This window comes from Trichosurus vulpecula, chromosome 4, assembly GCF_011100635.1.
Source record: "Trichosurus vulpecula isolate mTriVul1 chromosome 4, mTriVul1.pri, whole genome shotgun sequence".
Lineage (NCBI taxonomy): Eukaryota > Metazoa > Chordata > Mammalia > Diprotodontia > Phalangeridae > Trichosurus > Trichosurus vulpecula.
The window spans coordinates 210,146,816-210,171,535 of NC_050576.1; the positions used below are offsets into that span (position 1 = coordinate 210,146,816).

General features: G+C 35.3%; 1 protein-coding gene across 2 annotated transcripts in view; it reads right to left on the reverse strand.

The window, feature by feature from the left end:
• Positions 1 to 24,720, reverse strand: part of CEP112 (centrosomal protein 112) — a 495,213-nt gene that overhangs the window by 43,341 nt on the left and 427,152 nt on the right. For both annotated transcript variants that reach the window (XM_036753261.1, XM_036753260.1), the window contains exon 24: positions 23,042 to 23,131. In XM_036753261.1, the coding sequence (XP_036609156.1) occupies positions 23,042 to 23,131 (90 nt within the window). The remainder of the gene's footprint in view (positions 1 to 23,041; positions 23,132 to 24,720) is intronic.

Genomic DNA, 24,720 nt, shown 5'->3' on the forward strand with positions numbered 1-24,720 from the left:
TCAGTAATCCTCTCTCTCGTGTTTTGAATCTTTACTTACTTCTTCACTGATTCTTTCCTCTTCACAAATGAATTTAAATTCAACAGACAACATTTATGTGACTATCATGTACAAAACACTATGCTAAAAACTAAAGACAAAAATTACTTATTTCCTTACCTCTAGAATCTCATATTTTATTAGAATTCAATATGTCTACAGATAATTATGTACTATTAGAAAGATGACCCCTCACATATAATAAAATTACAAAGTTCACCAAACTCATTTGTCAGTCACCCTTCAGCCTGCTATCTGCCTTCTCATATTTAAATTTATTTTCTGAGCTCTAAGGATAATTCAGCAGTATGTTTGGATATTTCCTCATTAATAAAAATTTCCACATATCTCTTAATTATCTAAGTTCAGACCTCTCAACCCAGTTGTAACCAGAATGGCCTTTGTTTTCTTTGAGTGACTCAATTTATCTCAGTGAGCTGTACTAGGTGCTAAGCCCCAGGCCCAAACCCCATTAGATGTTAACGTAATCCATGTGGATGTGAACCTCCCAGCGTCCTAAGGGGAGGGGCCAACTCAAGAACCAATCACCACAGCCTGAGCTCTGGTGATTCAGATGATGTTTGATGATGTCTGAAGCCCTATAAGAAGGGAGAACAGAGCCATTTGTGCGGGGCTCTGGAGATGGTGTTGATGAGGAGACTCCGGGCAGCCGTAGGAGCCCTCCAGCTTGTAAACTCGGATGCTGAGACTTTATTGAATTCTGGTAACTGTGTGTTGGGATTTGAATCAGACAAAGTCTGTTGATGTTTGTAATTTGTTTGCATTTTGTTTTGAAGTTCAGGGTGCTGGCTTTTCCCCCTGAACTAACTGAATGATATTTGAATGCTGAATTAAAAGTAAGCTTGTCAACCTCTTCACCTTGCTTTCCTTAATTGAGCAGATCGAAAGAACCTGTGCTGTTGGCAGCTTTCTGGGTGCTGGCTGTGGGTGAATCTTATACACCCACAGAAGCTGTTAGCCAGATTGTTCAAACACCAGTTCACGAAATATTATTTATTTAATAATTTGGAGAAACTTCCTTTCCCAATAGTAGTTACTCATATCCTACAGAATTAAATAGTATATATAATTTATTAACAATAAAATAAATAATAAAACAAAGACATGGACAATTATTTTCAATATCTTAGTTGTAAGAAAGATCAGAGCCAGTTATCCTCACTGTAACTACAGATGACTTCTCACTATTTCCAATTCAATCCAACACCATTTAGTTTATTCACTCAGGATGACAAATACAATTTATTTGTAGGAATCTTCTTTAACCTCTTTGCTAGATAAAGGTTACAAAAGTTCCATAAAATAAAGGACATTATATATATATGTATATATATATATACACACACATACATATATACACAGATATATACACACATATACGTATTCACATATATACATATATAGAGATCTCTCCATCCTCTTGCTGTCTTCTCTCTCTCTCTCTCTCTTTCTTTCTTTCTTCTCTATTCTCTCTCAGTCCCTTTCCAGACATGACAGGAAAATAGTATCTTCATTTTCTCTCAAACTATCATTGTGTTAACAGTCTCTCTCCAGATTTACTCCTTATAAAATTCCTTTTATGTATTTTCATGAAATAAGACAGTCCTAAGAAGAATGAAACATCCTCACCTTCTTTCTGTCTTCTTCATAGTTTCTCTTACAGATCCAAGTTTAACTCATATACTCTCCCTGACTCCATAGGGAGGGGAATCTCATAAGAAGATGGTTATAATTAGAACTCTTCTAGCTTCTCTGTTTCTTAAAGATACAGTCATAGCTTCTATAAGCCTCTGTAGGTGAGGCTTTTGAAATGGGAGTTACAACAGAGGGCAATATGAGGAGGGAGACAGTAGGAGCAAGGGTATATTAGGAAATGTTTTACAGAAAGGATAGCATCTGAGCAGAGTTTTGACTAAAGTATTCTGACAAGTAAGAATAAAGAAAGAGTACATTTCCAGGTGTGGAGGACAGCTTGTGCAATATAAAGAGATGGAATATTGAGTTTGGGCAACAGTAGGTCCTCTTAATTGGAATGCAGAAAAGGAGAGTGTAAAGAGAAAAAAAGTGTGAAATTAGACTGCAAATGTAGGTTAGGCTATAGGACCTAGTTTAAATATTAGACTGAGAAGTTTACATTTTTATTTCACAGGGAGTGACATGGTTAAATATGTGCCTTAGGGAGATGGTTTTGGCAGCTGTGTAGAGAATGAATTGGAAAGGGTAAAAAGAGTGGAGGAAGGCAGACCAATTAAGAGACTATTATAATGGTCCAGGGGGTCCTGAAGGCCTGATTAGCCTGGTGCTGTGTGAATGAAGAGAATGGGTTCAATGTGATAGATGTGGAAGAAGAACTGGGAAGATGAGTATTTTCTACAAGCATGCTCAGGTCTCCGCTTTCTTTTCGGGGGTCTGTTTTAAGAATCCATTCATTTAGTTAATAAACATCTAAATATTTTAATATGGAAACTAATATATGATAAGATTTAAAAAACCTAAAATATAGAAATGTTTTGCATGACTTCATATGTATAATCAAGATCAAATTGCTTGCCTTCTCAAGTGGAGGGAGGGACAGAATTTAGATCTCAAAATTAAAAAAAAATGATTGTTAAAAATTTTTTACATGTAGTTGGGAAATATTCAATGAAATAAATAAAAATGCTTTAAAAATGTAGCCTAGAATAAAGCAATATAATCTCTGAATAGAAGAAACCACAACTCATAGGAAGATGGATGAATTTTTGCTTTAGACCAAGTGTTGGCTAATCTCAAATAGCTATAATTTTTATTGTAGTCTTAAAAAGCAATCTGGATAGATCAATGGAGGTGATGCCTCCCCCCCTGAAAAATCCAGAAAAATGATGGTAGAATTTTGCTTTCTCTGATATCTTAATACTAAATATAGGAGAAGCACATAAAGCAAATTAGGGAAAGAGATGGCAGCATGGTGTGTAGAAAGTATAGTAGATGAGGAGTCAGAATGCGCAGGGTCTAAGCCCAATTATACAGTTAGGTCTCTGTAGGATCTTCATAGAAGTGGCACTTACATAGTGCTTTAAAATATGAAAAGTGTTTTATCTACATGACCTTATTAGATATTACTTTAGCCAATTCACTTTAACTCTTTGGGCCTTGCTTTTCTCCTCTTTTTATGTTTCTGTTCTATGTATTTGTTTGTAAATCTAATAATATGGTTCCTTCTCTCCTTTCCACCAGTAATGTCTCAAATACCTCTCTTTTGGTTGATAATCAGGCTTAGGCTTGCAGGATATGTGTTTATGTTATTTTGTATTGCTGTTTGAGCCCTTTTGCTTTTGGAATGTACCATTATATTTTCTTCTTTGATTTCACATGAAAACAATAAACATAGGTTCAAAATGCCCTTCCTTCATCTTTGAAAGCCTTTTCCTGGTTGATTGTAAAATCTGTTGTCTGTTATTGAAATATTGTGGAATGTAACCACCACATGTCTTGAGGTTTGAACATTTTCCCCCCTCCGATGGTGATCTATGGATTCTCATGATCAATGCCTTGTTGATTCAGAAGTTCTAAAAAAATTTTTTTTGATATAATTTCCTGAAGTATGGTACTCAGGTTTTATGTGTCATGTTGTTCTGGGAAGCCCATGACCCTCAGGTTATTTTTATAAAACCTGTCTTCAAGGTCAATCATAACACACACCAGTTTGGTTCTTCACATACCAAGACAGTTCCTCCTTTGTCTCCTTTGCTGGCTCCTCTTCTTTAAGGTCCCCAAAGGTGGGAATTCACAAAAGTTTTTGTCCTAAGTCTGCTTCTGTTCCCTCTTTACACTTCTCCCTACCTTGGTGATCTTATCTATTCCTATAGAGTTAATCAGTGCCTCAGAGGAGATGGTTTCTAAAGTCCTATCTTTGTTCTTGACTTCTCACTTGAGACTCAGGGCTACATTTCTAGCTACCTGCTGGACATTCCCAGCTAGTTTCTTAAACTCAAAGAGTTATACAAATCTTATGAAATCAAAATTATCACCTTTTCCTCTAGACTTGCTTCTGCTCTGGACTTTATATTTTTGCCATTTTCCATATATCTATCATTCTATCAAGTTTCTTAGCATCATCTTTGAACCTTCTTTTCCCCTTTATTTTTCTCATATACTTCAAAGCTCAGATTAAGCACCAACTCTCCATGAAGACTTCTTCACCCGAGTTAGAAGTGATTCCCTCTCCTCCTCTGAAATCATATTCATACTTTTATTGTTCCAAGCATAAGTACTTATGACATACTCCTTTTATTATACATTTTATTTGTATTTCATGTCCTGTGTCACTATATAGTAAGATCCTTGGAGGGTAAAACCCACATGCTACTTATCTCTGAATATATCATAGTGCTTGATACAATATGCTTTTCACAAAGTAGGCACTTAGCAAACATTTGTTGAGTACATATTTTTTGCTACAGAAATTCCATGAATAACTTATTCTTAAAGGCTTTAAGCACAATGGTGCTTGTTAGTTTAAATAAAGTCTTCTGACTAGATTGTGTTAGCCAATATAAGGAAGCCAGCTTCCTTATAGGAAATAAAAGACTTCTGCCATTTCAATACATTTTAATTTGCAATGAATTAATTGTATATAAAATAAGAATCAATATGTTCTGGATAAAGGTCCAAGAGATTCCTCTGTGAATACAGGGCAGAAACTTTCCTGCCTGAATCTTATGATATCCAGGCAAGCTAAGTGGTACAATGGAGAGAACACTGGCCTTGGAGTCAGGAGAGAATTGAGCTCGACCTGCTACAGACATGGCCTTGCTCACCATGACCTTGAGCAAGTCACTTCCCTCTGTCAGTTTAAGGTTCCTCATTTTTAAAATGGGGATAATAATACCACCTACCTCCCATGGTTGTTTTGCGGATCAAATGGAATTACATATACACATATGTATACAATATAATTAATATAATATAATACATACACACATATATATGTACACACACATATGTCCTTGTAAACTTTAAAGCATTATTTAAATGTAGGTTGTTATTGTCACGCATAGCTGCTCAGAATCCCCCCCTCCCCAAATTACTGGGTTTCAGTTGGGCTTTGCATAGCTGAGTTCTGAATTGTTGTCATTATTCTGCATGAGTCTATATTTGTGTTACATATATATTACAGAAACATGTATTTTAAAGGAAACCAATACAGCTAGAAAACATTATCAGTAATAGTTTACAACAGAGTGACTTTCACTTTAAGGCAGAGTACTTTGATTCACAACACTGAATGTGAAAGATTTTTCCCTGGAAATAACTAGTGAGTACCACAGAAATGAGATTTAGGGTAAGAGGATATTAGTTTACTTGTTCTTACATGTTTTAATTGATATAGGACATCAAAGTATTAATTGATGGGCATATAGTATGAATCAATAAAATAAGTAAATGGAGATGATTAAAAAAAGTGCCACTTTAAAGCAAATATTGCTCCATCTTCTAGAAACAACCAAACTGTTTTTCAAGAGGAATTTGACTCCTTTCAAGAAGAATCAGAATTGTTCCTCTTTGTTTTGCTAAAAAAAAAAGCAATGATGACATACAATAGCATAATTAAATTGATAATAAAAAAAACTTTACTACCTCTAGGTTCAAACCACTGAGCGAGCCAATATTTTTTTTCCCCAAAGAATGATCATAACATGGTAAGACACAATTGAAGTAATCTGGCTTCTTTTATGCTTTTATAATGAACTTAATTAAGAGAATCCACTCTCATTAGCTCTTACTAGAATATACCTCATGAAGCATGCTTAGAACTAGGACTCTTCACAGGGCCATATGTACCATCTTTGGAGCTGAGCCTCTTCTGATGACATATTTGTCTCAGTCCTTTCTGATTCTTTTGCTGAAAAACCTGGCACTTTGGGACAAAGAATCAAACCCCTTTGTTTTTCCCCCAACTCTTAATCATGATAGCCGAACAAGGGCCTTTGCAAAAGCTATGTTAGGAAGAGCTGCCACCCGTAAGGCCTTTAAGGAAGTCACCCTACCTTCTAGATTCTCTCTCTTTCTGTCTGTCAAGCATGTCAAGATTCTGTAAGCCCCTCCCTAGAATTCCCATGAGGGACATAGTAGGGATTGCCCCATCTCAGCAGCAGTGTTGAACAACTTGTGCAGTTAGCACAGAGGCTAGCTTTGGTGAGCTTGAGATTCGATTCCAAAGCCCTAGCTGCTTCTTCTGCCTGCATTTCTTTCCTGAGCATAGATGACTGAATAGTAATTCTGAGATCGACATTTGTGGCAGAGAAATCAACTGGAAAGTTGACAGTTTGGGAGTTCCTGGGTCCCTCAGTAGGTGCCGGTTGTAGTACAAAAGAGGCCCTTCACAGCTACTACAGTTGTAGGAGATGACCACTAGCAGGAGAAGCCTATTCCCAACCTCTTATGCTGGAAGATAGAAGGAGACAGTGTACAGTGTATAGCTGAAGTCAATGAATCATGTTAGTATTCTGGTAACAAACAAGTATTTATCTGACCCATGGAGAAAGAATACATGGTAGCTACATTCAAACATGAGCCACTACAACTCAGAGCTCAGTACCTCACCTAAAAGGGTTTAGTTCCTAGTAGCAATGAAAGGCTCCCAGTATTTCAAATTCACCCATGGAAGTATGGGATGGACCCCCATGGCTCTACTGTATTTACTAGTCTTAGCAAGAACACACAATTTTAATAACACATAACCTGGTGACAGTGCCAGATTGAAATTCCTCTCTGTTATTTAGCTAGCAAGAAGCCATTTAAGAGTCCAAACATCCTTTGTCTTCAAGCTATACTCAATGGTTCACTATAAAAATTAAACTTTCTGCTGGTATTTTCACAATAATTGTCAACCTATATACAAAAGACTTTATTACTTAGTGATGTGTTTTTCAACATCTTTATTAAACCTAGAAAATCCTGTGTTTGTAAAGATAAACAAAAAACCACTCTACTACATATGACCTTTGGGCAACTTCGTTCTTTAGATTACAATGTACAATATGAATAAAAGCTCTATATGACAATAACAAATACCAGCTAGCAAGTAATATTTCCCAGAAAATGTATTATTGTTGTTAATAATAATATGAATATTAACAACATTAATAATAATAATTATTATTAATAGCTAGTACTTATATGATGCTTTAATTGTAAAGTGCTTTATAAATATTATCTCATTTTTTCCACAATAATCTTGAGAGTCAAACCTTATTATCACCCCTGTTTTACAGAGGAAGAAACTGAGGCAGAAAGAGGTTAAATGATTTAGCTAGAGTCACACAGCTAGTAGACGTCTATGGCCATATTTGAATTCCTGACTCCAGATCCAATTCCCTATCCACTTTGAGTTAGAAGGGAACTCAATGTCTCCTAGGCCAACACCATCATTTTACAGATAAGAAAACTGGGTAAAATGACTTACCCAAGGTTACACAGGTAGTAAGTGGCAGAGCTAGAATTCAAACCCTGGCTATATGAACCTAAATCCAACATTCTTTCCACTGCATCTTAAGTAAATTTTTTTTTCTCTATGGGGCTAAAGGAAGTAGGGTAGAGTTAGTCTGTCAGTCAGTCAAAAGACATTGTGTGCTTACTATGTGCCAGGTACTGTGTTAAATGCTGGGGATACAAAAAAAAAAAACCTAAATGCATGCTCCTTGTTCTCAAGGGGCTCACATTCTAATGGGGAAAACATGCAAATAAATATTTACAGACACAATATATACAGTGAAAATGGAAGGAAATCTCAGAGGGAAGGCACTAGCAGTGGGGAATGTAGGGGACCAGGAAGGATCTCCTTCAAAAAGCTGGATTTGAATTGAATCTTGAAGGAAGGTTTAACTAGAGGTGGGCATGACAAGGGAGAGCATTCCAAGCATGGGAAACAGCCAATGAAAAGGCACTGGAAAAGTAAAGAAGGCTAGTGTTGTTGGAGTGTAGTACATAGAGGGGAGTAAAATATAAAAATGTTGGGAAGGTAGGAAGGTGGCAGGTTATAAAGGGCTGTGAATGCCAGGGGATTTTGTATTTGATCCTGGAGGTAATAGGAAGCCACTGGAGTTGACTGAGTAGGAGTGCGTGATATGGTTAGATTTCTAAGAAGAACAATCAGAGAACAGCAGACACCATTATGTCATTCAGTTAAAAATGTACTGGTACTGTTTTTACTTTCACAACATGACTAATGTGGAAATAGGTTTTACATGATTGCACATAAATAACCTATATCAAATTGCTTATTGCTTTGGGAGGAAGGAAGGTAGGAAAAGAGAGAGAGAGAAAATTTGGAACTCAAAATTTTATAAAAATTTTATAAAAAATGTTAAAAATTGTTTTTACATGCAATTGAAAAAATGCCATTAAAAACACATTGCTATCTCTTCTTTTTATATCACCTTCACTTCCCAAGATATTTCTCCTCTTCCCCCCAAATAGCCCTTACTTATAACAAAGAATTAAAAAAGGGGAGAAATGTTCAGCAAAACTAATCAATGCATTAACCAAGTCTGACACTTTATGTAGCAGTCTATGTCTATGCTCTTCCCACATCTGCAAAGGAGAAAGGAAGGTATATTCTCAAGTCTCGTATATTTTCTCGGTGCCAATCTTGGTTACAATTTTTCCCAACATTGAGTTTAGTCGTCTTGTTATTTTTCTTCTTATTTACATTGCTGTAGTCGTGTATATAGTTTTTCTGATTGTGCTTATTTCATTTTGCATCAGTTCATAAGTTTTTCCACGCTTCTGTTTTCTTCACATAGCTTATTAATTCATGTTATCACAATTTGTTTAGCCATTCTCTAACTACTAGGTATCTTACTTTGTTTCCAGTTCTTTGCCACTACAAAAAATACTGCTTTTAAATATTTTGCTGTATCGGGGCTCTTTTTTGGGGGGTAAGGTGGTCATTGAGTGCTTTGAGGACATCATCTGTTTTTACACTTCAAATCCATTCAGTATAGAATTCTGGAGGAGGAGAGACCTCTATTACATTTAAGCTACACTCAGAAGCTTCAGCTCAGTTATTGTCACAAACACCAACCAGTATCAAACCAGTATCAACAAATTTTTGCAGCTCTGTGGTTCTTCCCTTCCCTCATATCCCCCCTCCAGTTTTCACTATGTAAATTAATTAGTGCTTCAACAATATATGAAATGTTTTACAGAAAACAGCTGTGGTAAAGTAGTGAGTATTCTGCCGATACTTGGGTTTGATATGTTAGCCAAGTAAAGGATTAAAAATATGCAGCAGGCATATCAAGCATCTAGCCTTTCTTTCTTCCCTCAAGCAGAGTAAGCCTCCTCAGTTAAAAACAAAGTGAGCTCAAGAAAAAGGAGATAGCATGGTGCACTGATGACATAAGGTGTTTATATAGTCTCAAGAGAAGACTTGTTCTTGCTCACCTCAAAAAATCTAATTAGACTTGGATCATAAATGAATTTGGTATGGTTTTAGGAACATACATATGCTGATCTATTTTTTCTGCAAAATCTTCCAAGTTAATGACTCATGAGGAATATTTAAATAAAGTATATATCTGAACACTTATACTCTTATATTCCCAATTTTATATATATATATATATATATATACTTCACATGCTTTCTTACAGAGAGGTATTTGAGCTTTCATTGAGAATGAGGTATGGACAATATTAAACATGACTCTATCCTGCATAACAAATCAGGTTTTGGAGTGATGCCTCATACTAGCTGCCTGGGAACAAATGGATTTTGTTGGCATGGGAACTGAGGAATTAGTATGAATTTGTAAATATACTATGGTTATTAAAACTGTTCTAAACAAGCTTGAATAATAACCATCAAACATGAAAAAGTCAATAGAACTCTTTGAATTCATTCTATTGCAATTATTACTCCTGTTTTCATTATGCACTTTGGGATACAATGTAGGGGTTTTGTGCTTTTGGTACTGTTAAACAGATTTTTAATACAAATGAGCTAGCCAAGATCATCCAATCTTGCTGTTTTCAAAGCCCATTAAAGAAAATGGACATTTAAACCCTGAATGTCTGAATCAGACCGCTCCATCCCCTTAATGATTCTCAAATGCACACAATGGATGTGATGTTCTGTCCCTGTAGCATCTCCTGGTTTAAAGCTTTGTGTGACAATGGTTTTGGTTACCTTTGATGATGACCGAATTTGTTTACAGACTGGCAGTAATATGCAATACCACCTGTAATTATATTGATCCTACTGGGGAATTTCTGAAAAAAATATGGCACAAAAAGTCACTAGGTGACAAACCCTTTTGTTCAGGGATACCACTCTGAGATTAACAGCCATGGCCCAATAGATAAATGGTCAAAGGATATCAAGTCAATTTTAAATGGAATGCGAATTATAAAGAATGAAAATATTCTAATTAATCACTAATAATAGAAATACAAATTAAAACAACTCTGAGGTTCTATCTCATACCTATCAGATTAGCAAAGATGACAAAACAAATGATAACTATGTGAGGGGCTGTGGGACGCCAGATATATTAATGCATTGTTGGTGAAGCAACACAGATTTTTTTTTTCTGCCAGTTAACTAATTCCCTCCTAATTATAATTGCATTGATTTTATTTGTACAGTTTTTCAATTTTATGTAATTTTTGTTGTTGTGAGGATAAAATGAAATTATATTTGTAAAGCACATAATGAAGTGCCTGGTACATGGTTGGGTGCTTAATAAATCCCTGTTCCTTCCCTTCTCCCCTTGTAATAGTATTTTCTATAAATATGTTATCTTGCTACTTTTCTTATGGACATCAACATGGACTGATTATCTTTCCTCCCAAACCCTCCCCTATTCCCAACTTCCATAGTCCTGTTGAGGGTCACTAACCTCCCAAGATTTAAAACTTAGGTGTTATCCTTACCTCTTCACTCTCTCTCATCCCTCACATTCAATCACTTGCCAAGCTCTTTTGTCTTGTAATATCTTTGGTTGCAATATGACCCCTTCTCTCCTTTGCCACTGCCACCACCCTGATGTAGGTTCTTATCACTACATGTTCTGTGACAATACCCTCCTGGTGGATATCCCTGACTTGTCTCTGCTCACTCCTGTCCATCTGTCACTGAGCTGTCAAACTGATCTTCTCAAAGTGCAATTCTGACCGTCATCCCCCTATTCAATCAACTTCAGTGGCTTCCTATTGCCTTTAAGGTCAAATATAAAATCCACTGCCTTTCAAAAGCTTCTATAACCCAACCTATTACTACCTTTCTAGTCTTCTTATACCTTAACCCCTTGCCTCTCCACCCCCAACATACTCTGCAATTCAGTGACACTGGGCTCCTCACTATTCCTCGAATAAGACACGCCATTCTTCTGACTCTGGGCGTTTTCAGTGGCTGTCTATCCCATCTGGAACTCTCTCCATTCTTATCTCTGCCTGCCACCTTCCTTGGCTTCCTTTAAGTCTCAGCTAAAGTCTTATCTTCTACAAGAAACTTTCCCCAGTCCTCCTTAATCTTGGTGCATTCCCTCTGTTGTCTCTAATTTACCCTGTCTATATCTGGCTTGTACATTGTTGTGGTATGTTGTCTCCCCCATTTGACTGTCAGTTTCTTGAGAACAGGGATTTTTTTTGCTTATTCCTAGAGCTCAGCACAGTGCCTGAGACATAGTAGGTGCTTAAATAAATTCTTCTGGACTTGACCTGTTGACTTGACTTTTCCTAAAGTTGCAATTATTTTTTAGTTTAAACTCTGAGTATCTACAGAAACTGTCATACTTTTAGAAAAGAGCAATAATTTTGTTTCTTCTTTGCTTGTACATATTCCATCAATTTCATTATGTTTTCTTGTTGAATGTTTGCTGATTGAGGTATTTTCTGGGCTGTCTTGGTGATAATTAATTTGTACTGATGAAACTTCAACATAAAATTATTATAAATGGTACTAAGGCAATTTCTGTTGTCCACATTCAATATCTGGTGATCAGTTACTTGTTTAAATGGCTTTTGATTGGGCTGTTTCAATTATATGATCTCTATCATTAATGTTCTTGTTGATTTTTATTAATTGTGATTTTAGGTCTGATGAATCGATGAACTGGTGAACAAATGATTCTGGGTTAACTCTCACATCAATAACAAGTTTTTTCTTGTCTGCTGAAATCCATCCATTCTTCCTTCTTTCCTACCTTCCTTCCTTCCTTCCTTCCTTCCTTCCCTCCCTCCCTCCCTCCTTCCTTCTTTCCGTAATGGCAAGTAAAGTAGGACATTGTCTTTTGTTTTGTAGTTCTTTTCAGCACCGAGGCAATCAAGTGCCTTCGAGTCTTGCCTTTGTTTCAATCAAGAGTCTTTGATTGAATTGGGAGTCCTTGATAACCTGCTTAAGTCATGGGAAGGCTTAGGTCACATGGGTTTAAGTTGCATGGTTGTGACACCCTCTGACCCTGAAGAAGCGTATATATACTCTTGAGGTTAACATTTCGTTTTGGGGCTCACTCATTGGAAGAATGTTGGTGTGGAGACTCTGGGCAGCCATTAAGGAAACCTTCGACTTTGAAAACCCAGATGTTGGTGCTTCTCTCTCTGGTAACTGTGTATGCATAGCTTTGGTCAGACAGCTAGAAGCCTGTCGATTTGTGTTATTTCCTCTGTTTATATTTTCTCTGTTTGTAGTTTCTGTTTGTATTTGCTCTGAAGTTCAGGGTGCTGATTTTTTCCCCTGAACTAAGTGAATGATATATTTGTATGTTTAATTAAAGTGAGATTGTTAACACCTTAAAGTTGTTTCCCTTAGAAAAGCAGATCAAAGAACCTGTGCTAGTAGCCCTCCTGTGTGCAGGTGTTACACCTCCACAGCAGCTGCAAGAAACATTATTGTTACACCTTCCTTCCTTCCTTTCTTTCTTCCTTCCTTCCTTCCCTTCCTTCTTTCCCTTCCCTTCCCTTCCTTTCTCTTCCCTTCCCTTCCCTCCCCTCCCTTCAGTACTTTGCCATGTCCTGCATCTATTATAGAATCATACCTGCAATGAATCTTAGATGTTTTCTAGTCCAACTCTCTCATTTTACAGATAAGTCATATTCATGTCAGTAAATTGAGGCATCAGTGCAGCGGCCACATATTGCATCTCATGATGATCCACAAGTGTTACACTTTTCTAATTTAGAATACTCCTGTATCTGACCACAATCTATCATTCCACCTCTCCCTATGTCTCACTCTTCTTTAAACCATACTTCACAGTCATAAACTCCAATTCCTCTATCATTTAGTACTTCTATAATACTCCTGTATCTGACCACAATCTATCATTCCACCTCTCCCTATGTCTCACTCTTCTTTAAACCATACTTCACAGTCATAAACTCCAATTCCTCTATCATTTAGTACTTCTATTACCTTTGCTCTGACTTCACTTTCCTCCCTTCTCCAGTCTTGACCCTAAACTGTCCTCTACTCTAAGATCTTTTGCCTCCTTGATGTATCATCCCTTACCAAACTTCATTACTGGATTACTAACACCACCTGCTTCATTTGCTCCTAGTCAAATGTTGTACAAAGGAGCTGAAGGAAGTTATACAACTGTATGATCTGGATACACTCTAAATTCATGTTATTCAATTTCATCTGGGCTCTCACTACATCAAGGCAATCCTGTTTACTGCTCCCTAAATGATTCTCCACCACACTCCCCACAAAAAACAACAACCAAGAAAATAGGGGAAAAAAGCTGTCTATACTCATGCCTTTTCTTTTTCTTTATTTATTCCATCACTCTTTATAATCTGAATTTTAACTTTATTATATGACAGAAACTTCTATCCTAAAGTTACTAATGATCTCTTAATTACCAAATTTTATGGTCTTCTTTCAGTTATTATCCTTCTTGTGCTATCTGCTCCATTTGAAACTGATGACCACCCTCTCCTCTTGAATATTCCTCTCTCTGTATTTCCATAACACTACTGTCTTCTTGTTCTCCTACCTGTCCAATTACTCCTTCTCAGAATGCTTTGCCATCACCATCCTGGTTAGGCCCAAGACTGCGAGTGTTGCTTCAAACTCAGTTCTAGGCTCCCTACTCTTTTCTTTCTGTACTTTCAGTGACCCCATCTGCTGTCATGGGTTTAATTATCATCTCTATGCAGATGACTACTAGATTCATATTTCAAGCCCCACTTCCTCCCGTGAATTTCAATCATGAATCACCAGTTACCTTTTGGATATTTCAAACTGGATGTCCCAGACATCTCAAACTTAACAGGTCCAAAACAGAGTTTATTATCTTTCATCTAAAATCCATTTATCTTCAAAACTTTCTTTAAGGTGTTATCATTTTTACAATCTTCCAGGGGCCACTCACATCTGAATTTTTCTTTATACTTATACAACTACCACTTTAATATAGACCTTCACCATCTCTTGCTAGATTATTATAAAGGCCTCCTATTTAATCTCCCTGCTTCAAAATGTTCCCTTTTTGAGAACATCTTTCTACACTGCTGCCAAGATGATTTTCCTTAAGTGTAGATCTGAGTGTGTAACTCCCCTACTTAATAAACTTAATTGTCTCCATATTACTTCTAGAATAAAATATAAACTTCTGTGTTTAGCATTTAAAGCTCTGTACAATGTCTGCTTAAAAAGAAGAGGTCAGAAAATCAAATCCACAAAATAGCAAGTGAGTGAGGCAAGATTACATCAAAATCAGAAGAAATTAAATGAATAATCAGATGCTATTTTATATATAGCTATATGCTAACAAAACTGAGAATACAAAAGAAATAGGGGAATATCTTCAAAAATACAAGATTCCTAAACTAACAAATATAGATCTTAAATTACTCAGTTTTAGAAAAGGAAAACAGAACTAGCTACAAAGGAGCTCCCAAAGATGAAAACTCTTGCTCCTGATGGATTTATGGGAGAATTTTTATCAAACTTTTAAAGAACAATTAGTACCAATATTACATAAATTATTCTCAAAAGTAAGAAAGAAAGCACACTTCTAAAATCCTTTTATGAGACACATGTAATCCGAATACTTAAATCAAGGAGGGATAAAACAGAGGAGAATTATAAATCAATATCAAATTCAAAAACTTTAAATAAAAGCTCATCAGGCTACAGAGATTTATCTGAGAAAATCATTCATTATGACTAAGTTGGATTTATACCTGAGATACAAGGATGGTTCAAAATTAGGAAAACAAAAAACCAGAATGAATCATATTAAAGATAAAAATGACATGTTATCTCAACAGAGGTAGAAACAGCCTTGACAAATACAGAACTTATTTATGCTAAAAATCATACAAAGTATAGGCACAGAAAGAACTTTTTTAATATCATAAAACATTTGATCTAAAACCAAAAGCAAGCATAATATGTAATCAGGATACACTGGAACTTTTTGTAATAAATATGGGAATAAAGTAAGGATGTATATTCTCCTCATTCTTATTTGATATAGTAGTTCTTGCAATGTTAGTAATAGCAATAAGGCAAGAGAAAGAAACTTAAGTGTAAAGATAGGAAAAGAAGAGCTAAAACCATTCTTATTTGCTGATAATATAACAGTTTACTTAGAAACTCCTAGGGCACAAGCAAAGATATTAATTGAGACAATAACTTTAGTAAAGTGGCAGACTACAAAGTAAACATGTAAAAACTGACTGAATTTCTATATGATACTTACAAAATCTAAGAGCTCATAATAGAAAAGGAAATTCCATTTCAAATGACTATAAACTGCATTAAGTATCTGGGAATCAATCTACCAAGGCAATAAAATAGCTTCGATTGCAAAGTGCTCCTCAAAAAATTAAAGAACAACTTAAATATCTGGTGGAATATTCAGTGATCATGGCTAGGCCACACCAATATAATAAAAATAAAAGTTTATTTATGTTTTTAATGCTAAGCTAATCAAATTACTAAAAGAATTCTTATCAAAATTGACAAAATGACAACAAAAGACAGAATATCAAAGGAAATTATGGAAAGAAGTAGGGACCTCAAACTATATTATCAAGTGGCAATCATCAGAACCATCTGGAATTTGTTAAAAAAAATAGAGAGGGAGATTAATGGAACAGACTAGACAAAGGAGAATCGAAACAATGGAATGCAATAACCCAGTATATGTTAAAGTAAAAAACATAAATTATTTAGGAAACTACTCTCTATTTGATAAAAATTGATTGGAAAACTTGGAAAGCAGTCTGGCAGAAATCAGGCTTGTGCTAACACCTCATACCATATTCTACAAAACATTCATAATGGATAAATGATCTTAATATTTTAATATTTCATGAAGGATTTTACTCAGTTTTGCTGGGTGGGTGATTCTTGATTCTAATCCTAGTTCCTTGACTTTCAAAACTTCATACTCCAAGCCCTCCAATCCTTTAATGTGGAAGCTTCAAAATCTTGTGTATCCTGACTGTGTCTCCATAATGTTTGAATAGTATTTTCTTGGCTACTTGTAATTTTTTCTCCTTGACCTTGGACCTTGGACCTCTGGAATTTGGCTATATTCCTGGGACTTTTTATTTTGGGATCTCTTTCAGAAGGTGATTGGTAGCTTCTTTCAATTTTTTCTTTACCCCTGGATCTAAGATACTAGGACAGTTTTCCTTGATAATTTCTTGAAATATGATGTCTAGGCTCTTTTTTTGATCATGGCTTTCGGGTAGTCCAACAATTCTTAATTTCTCTCTTCTCAATCTATTTATTTTTGGAGAGGGGAAGAGAAGGCAACTGGAGTTAAGTGACTTGTAGTAAGTGTGTCAAGTGTCTGAGGCCAGATTCAAACTCAGGTCCTCCTGACTCCAGGGCCGGTGCTCTACTCACTGTGCCACCTAGCTGCCCCTTCTCAATCTATTTTCAAGGTCCGTTGCTAGATAATTGTTTCACCTGAACTTTTCTTGGGTCTGTCACTTCAGAATTCAATTTAACACATTATTTCAAGAATTCTTGGAAAGGGAATTTGGGGGAATTCAGCTGGTGACTCTTTACTTCACCATTTGGGCTCTGCATCTTCTTTTTGTTCTAAAAAAATCCTATTTTTTTGTATGGGTGGCTCTCTGGGAGTGGAAAGAGTATTTGGAAAATATGGTGATGTAAAAAACCAAAGTTATTGATTAAAATTTATATTTTTTAGAGGTAGAGGAAAGGAAACAAGGAAAAATTTTATTCTGAATCTGATTCTTATTAACAAGAAGAAACTGCTGCTGGTATAGAAAGGATGATGGAGTAGATGGCAAGTGACCATTCTATTCATGAGTCTGTGGCAGAGAAGAAGAAGAAATTGCTATTTAGCCTGACAGACTCTAGATTTTGGAAAAACTAATTCAAAGGACTTAGAGAAAGATTAGATAGGATCCAACAGAATAAAGTGCTACAGGGGAAGTCAGCTTAAGAGATATAGCAGATACATAAGAATTCTAGACTCAAAGGGAAAAAAATTTGAATGAGAAGAATATTGAGATGTTTCTGAAGAAACCAATGGGAACACATAGGGATCTCACTGATCAAATTAAATTTAAATAAGTAATGTTCAGAAGATGAAAACAAGGCCACATAACAGAGAATGACTGAGTGAAGCTTAAATGGTCCTACAACAAGCTAGTAAGGGAAGCTAAGCACAATTTTTTAAAAAGAAAATTATTTTTAAAAATTATACTAAAAGAAAAGGGAAGATTAAAAAAAACAAGCTAATACCTTGGTTTGGGGCAAAATGAGATTATGATAACTTACAAGAAAGAAGGTAGAGCTGCTCAATTCTTATTGTCTTTGTTTTTACTACAAAGGAGAATAGACACTGGAAATGATACAACAAAAATGAGTAAGAGGTATTTGATACTCAAGATAATTAAGAATATAGTAAAAGAGTATTTAGTTGCCCTTGGTGAATTTGTGTCATTTGGATGATTTATATCCTTTCAAAAAATTGGCAGGTGTAATTGCTGAACTACTGTTAATGATAATTAAAAGATCAAGGAAAATGGGTGAAGTGCTGTAAGACTGGAGACAGATATCTCAATTTTCAGAAAATGGAGAAGAACAGAATCTACAAAACATAGGCCAGTGAGCTTGACTTTGATTCTTGGGAAAATTCTAAAATACATCATTAAAGAGATAGTGAACACCTAGAAATAGAAGCAGTGACTATAAAGAGCTTTTATTGAGCACAGTTTATGCTAGACTAACATCTTTTTGCCTTTAAAAAATAGGATGACTAAACTCATAGATGACAGAAATAATATGGATATAAATTCCTAGACTAGTCATCCTTTTGAGAAAGTATCTAATACTATTCTTGTGGAAAAGATGGAGAGCTGTGGACTAAATGATAATACAGAAGTATACTCAACTGTTTGTATGACTAGATTCAGAGTAGTTGTTAATGTCTCCATGACAGGTGATCTCCATTGCAATATCCTAGGCATTCATGCTTGGCCCTATGCTATTTAACATTTTTATCACTGAAAGAACGCTCATCAAATTTACAGATGACACAAAATTTACATATTACATTAGCTGATAGGGATAGCTAACACAGCGGGAGATGGAATTAGGCTCCAAAAGGATGATGCCAGGTCAGGGCATTTGTTCTATATGTTTCTCTTTCTATATCATAAGCTCCTTGATAGAAGGAGCCCAGGTCTCATTAACCATTGTACTCTCACAGCACTTAGTAGGTGCTCTATAAATTTCTGCTGAATGAAAGCATCCTCTACTCAACTCCTACTCTACTGCAGAATCACAGTTTGGTGATGACTCTAGATTCTTGGAACACTTAGCATTTTATGGATAAGCAGGCTTTCTTCCCCCACAAAAGTATAACATTCTACTTTTACTATTTCTATTTCCTTGATATATAATCATTCTTCTTTCTCCATAAGATATAAGAAAAGATGGTCTATCAAGGGCTAATACATTCTTCAATCTTAATATGAATAAATGAAAACAATTTTCACTCATTGAAGTGGATTTTATAGTTTAGGTCTAGATAACAATTCAATCTGTATCAGAATACAACAGCTATGCAACATGAATTTATTAAGTAATACTGTGCGTGTACATCTAGTCTTACCTGTATGGGGTACACAGAAAGAGAATGATAATTTTAGTTGCTTTGCTACTTATGGTGGAATGGTTGTTTTTTAAAAAAGTGGGGGGACAATTTTTGGCTGCTTTTCTGTGAAGTTAACAGATATTGTGTAATCAAAAAATTGTGTTGTTTTGTTATAATTTCATACAGAACATGTCAACTTTTTGTAATTAGTGGTGATAATATTTTCACATTAGCTATCTGATATAATTTAAATTTTACAAAAGACTTAAAATATTGCATCACATAGTGATAAACCAGTTATGTCCAAAGAGTACATTTACTGATTTCAATCAGTCTTGGATGTGATGGAGTGATAGGGATATTCAATTAAGACAAGGAAAATATTGAACACAAAGGATACTGCCCAACAAGACCCGATGAAAACCAGCTTCTTGCTTTTAATTAAAAACATAGCAATTTTTAAATGCCTTATTCATTTTTTATTATAAAATCAAAACAGGATTTTTTTCTTTAATTAAAAACAGAAACATTTAAAATGTTTTTAAAAGTTAAAAAAGAATTTTTTAAAAGCCCAGGAAACTGCTTCTTTGTAATTCTGTCAAGTCAAATTTTGATTTTTTATACAATAAGGTTTTGGAACAATATTTGTTTGTTAAAAAAGGGAAAAGTTTCCTAGTAACTATTTGGTACAAATCTCAGTTGCCTGATTGGCTGATATGACACTAACTACTGTTACTGCAACTGTTGTGACAGACAACTAAAGGAATAAAGATGATCTTTTCAATATTTTTTAACTGCTAAAGCAAACTCATGAGCTTGAAGGAACTTTTAGTGAAATTTTAAAAATTTAATATACTTATGCAACTTTCTAAATAGTTTTAATTATTTCTAAATAATTAAGCTCTATACTCCAAAGGAATTAAGTGACACAAAATGCAGTCACAGTGGAAATAATAATGAAGGTGCAAATTGGACAAAATAGCTGCAGTATCATAGAATTTTAGGTCTAGAAAGGACTTTAGAAATTATCTACTCCTGTGACCCAGAAAGGCTAAATGACTTACCCAAGGTCATATAGCTCTAGGAATCAGTGGTAGAACTAGTACTGATACTATTACTATCCAATTATTCATGACCCCATTTAGGGTTCTCTGAGTAAAAATACTGGAGTGGTTTGCTATTTCTTTCTCCAGCTCATTCCATAGATGAACTGTGGAAAAAAGGGTTAAATGACTTGCCCAGGGTCACACAGTTAGTAAGAGTCTGAGATCAGATTTGAATTCAAGAAGATGAGTCATCCTGACTTCAGGCCCAATACTCTATCCCCTGTGCCACCTACCTGCCCAATCAAAAACAAAAGCAACAAATCGGTAGTAGAACTACTACCAGACCCGGTCACCTGACTTACAATCTTATGCTCTTTTAACCACATCACATTGTCATGCAGTTGATTCAATTCATTTTACTTCAAGAAAAATTTATTGACTGCTTCTTTATTATGTTATATTCTTTATATCATATTATATGCATACACTATATTATATTCTTTATTATATATCTAGCTATGTCATTCCTCTCCTCAAAAATCTTCAATGGCTCCCCATTACATACATAATAAAGTTAAAATTATTTCTCCATTTAACATTCTCCAAAACCTGGTGCCATCCTGCATCTCCAGCCTTTTTTCAATCTACACTCTAACCATACTAGACTATTAGGTAGCTACCTGAAATATGCCTATGTCCCATTGTTCTCTACGCCTAGAATATCATCACATCTCTCTGAGAATTCCTATCCATCCTTTAAAATCAACCACAAAAGCTACCTCATCAATGACTCTTTGGTATTCCCTCAAGTGGTGGCCATTTCCACTCGAACTCTAACTCCCATAGAGCACTTTGTTTCCCTCTCTTTAATGAGCTGATCATGTATTGTTTTGTTTTATAATTATCTGCGTATGTGTTCTTTCCAATTAGTCAATAAGTTTCACAAATGCAAAGATTGTGTCTGTGTGTTATAGTTTGGATAGAGTTGTCTCCCTGAAGTTTAATACAGTTAGTGGCGTCAACAGTTGCCAGCTGAAGCTGATTTAGGGGAAGCTGAGAAGGCAGGCCTAGCCTCAAACAAACAAGAAATAACACAGCAAACTGTGTGAACTCTATGGAACTCAGACCCTTACTCTCATGTCCTTAGGACCCACAGCTTATAGAATCAAAGTCGGAAAGGATCAGTGGTTTACTAGTACTGTACTTGAAAAAAATCTCCCCAACACACATAATGATTCAGCCTTTGCTCAAAGATCTCAAGTGAGGGAGAACAATCTTTGGGGGTGGCTCATTTTACTTCTAGACAGCTTTGATTGTTAAGAAGCTTTTCCTTCTATCAAGCCTAAAAAGGCCTCTGCGACTTGCATGCATTGTTCATAGTTCTCCCCTCTGGAGTGAAAAAGAACCAGACATTCCTATATATCGGTTTATCACGTCCTTGAAGACACCTATTATATCCCAACTCCCCTCACCCTTGGTCTTAACCACTCCTCTCCCCCGGTTTCTTTTCCTGCACAATAAATATCCTTACTTCTGACAGTGGATCCTTACATGGCAGAAACTGGAGGCCTCTGACCATCCTATCAAAAACTATGTTGTTTAATCTTTGTATATTTAGGATATGTTTTGCCCTCAGACAGCTGACCATTTAGTAGGGAGTTGAGATGCATGGTCAAATAACTATGACACAAGTCAGAATATAATAAATCCACAGAAATCAAACAGATTATCAAGAGGATCACTTCTGTGAAGAAAGGGCTTCATGGAGCAGGCAGTACATTTTCATCTGTTTCTTCCTTTAGCAGATCAAATTGGTCATCTTTTTGGTTCTCTGATTATTTATTTATTCTTCTCTGCCCATTCAAGTTTATTAATATGTTATTATTACTCTGGTTACCTGAAAGAGTATTGTGGCATGGTGCCGACTTTGGGTTCTCTAAAGCTATGCACACAAACCTTTGTAAGTCCTCACAGGTTGGTTTTTAGTATAGAACAGGTGATAGACTATGTTTTTGGACTTGCTCAGTTGTGTATAAGTTAATATTTTTTTTGGCCATAGCAACCCAGGCAAAAATACAAACTAGCCTGTGGGTCCATGTAGCTCTTTTGTATTGCCAAGGTGATAGTGGCACAGTAGCAAAAAAAAATTGGGTAGAGCATACTAAATATTAATAGATATTAATTAACTGTTAGTAAGCTTAGATCTAATGACCAACAACTCATGAAAGAATTGCATCATATACAGATAGACAACTGAAGTAGTGTATTGGTACCCCTAAGGCATTAAAAAAGGATATAAGAAATATCTCTAATTTGTTGAGTACATCTCCATGAAGAAATGGGAAAACTGGAAGAAGCTTGACTCTTGGTTTCTGAATTGCTGGCTTCCATCCTGGTTCTTCCCATTTATGTTTTTGCTTCAAACCTCACTCAGATATGACTGTCTGCTCTAGACTAGTCTTTATACTTTGTTAGCCCTGTTCCATATTTTCTTTACCCAGCTCTAAAAGGCAGTACTACAGACAATGTCCTGCCCCAGACCTAGGCTATAGTATTAATCTCTTGTCTCTAGTGGGAAATGACTATCTATATACAGAATAGTGCCAAGTAATGAATTCATATGTAAGTAAAGCATGACCTCAACTGACAAATAAGTATCAGTTACTTCTAAAAGTATGTTATTTAAAAACTAAGCCATTAAATGAAAGTAATGGTACCACTTGAAAATAGAGATTTATCAATTAGTTGTAGAAATGACTTGGATTTCTGTTTTTAAGAAGGTGCATCATATAACCAAGTAAAAAAGTCTAGTATAGTGTAGTAAAGGCAGAAAGTCTAAGAGAAGAGAGGGCACCTGTTCCTGGGATTCCATCTCCCGGTGCTGCAGTTTTTTCTCTATGGAGCGCATCTGAATGCTTCGGTTTTCCAGCTCATCTTGTAAAGCCTAAAATAAAATGAATCAGTGAAAAAAATAAACATTTTAAATTGGAGAAACAGTTTGCAAGTAACCTGACAATAAACATCATAGCTCTGTTGTTTCTTAAAAGTACAACTTAATAAAAATGACAAGCTTTTGTATAGCTTTCTCCTACTGTAAGAAAATGTAACATAAAGATATGTGAAATAGCTAAATTAGGGTATTTACCTATATATGAATTTATCACAGATTTTCTTAGAGTAGTCAGTACTTGTGACACATTTAAAATAAAAATTGATTTATAAAAACTGAACCTATTCAAAACATTCTGTCAATTCAGCTAAATAATGACATTAAACATCTGCCATGTACTCAGTCCAGGAACTCTTTTATTATAGAAATGGAATACAGAATTATATTCATTTCAAATGAAAGGCAGCAAGGTAGCTCAGCAGACAGAGAATCGGGCTTGGAGTCAGTAGGACCTGAGTTCAAATCTTGCCTTGGACATTTACTCCTGTGATCTTTCTCTGCCTCAGTTTCCTCACCAACAATGAGGATAATATCACCTACCTCTTAGGGCTGTTATGAGGATAAAATGAAATAATATTTGTAAAGTGCAAAATTTAAAGTGCTCTATAAATGCTAGTTATGGTTATTATAATAAAATTACACCAATAAATATTTACTGTGTAAACACTATATGTGTTCCTGGTTTGTAGTGGTATGTGTATAGCCTTCACCTCTATGAAGTCCCTTTCTTCTTCTGTAGTGGGAGGAGAAAAATAGTGGGGACAGGGAGGAGAGAGTACAATGCATTAATGAGTTCCTAAGATTGTTAACACATATATTAATTTAACTACTAGCATTCTATGTGAAATCTTTATGCAGCGGAAATAGTCAGAAGACTTGAGTTCAAATCCGGACTCTGTCATTTGCTACTGTGTGACCTAAGGCTTAACTGGGTCTCAGTTTCCTCACCTGTAAAATGAGGAGGTTGAACTCAGTCATTTCTAGTCCTAACTTGATGATACTATGATCCTACAAAAGCAGATTTAAAGCATGTATGGAGGTGGAGATGACATGAAAGTAATAATTAAGTGGTACATGTTAGTATGTATTGAAGCAAGTACTAAGATTTGGGAGAATCTAGAAACTATATTCCCTAATGTACAATATCTATTATAATTACACCAGATTACTATTTGATTTTTAAAATTGGAATAAAAAAGAAACATATCTATTTCAAACAATGTCAAGAGTACATGGCTAACCTACGCATGATATGAATGATACATTGAAGTGAATTGATAACAACTAAAAAAAATTAAATTAAAAAAATATAAAGCTTTCATTTTTCTAGGACCCTAGCCCTAGGAAAGCACAGATAAGGACAAAATTGATTAACCGAAGAGAAGAATTTGCATATTTTGAAATGACAGAAAAAGAAAATTATCACAAAATATTCAGGCTATACTTGAATATATATATTTTTAAAAATTACAATGTGAGGTAGTACCAAAACATTCATCCAAAGCAGACTCTGGTAACCAGAAAGAATTTTAAAGTACTCCAATTCCTTATTTCTCTTTGAGCTTATCAATTATTTCTATTAG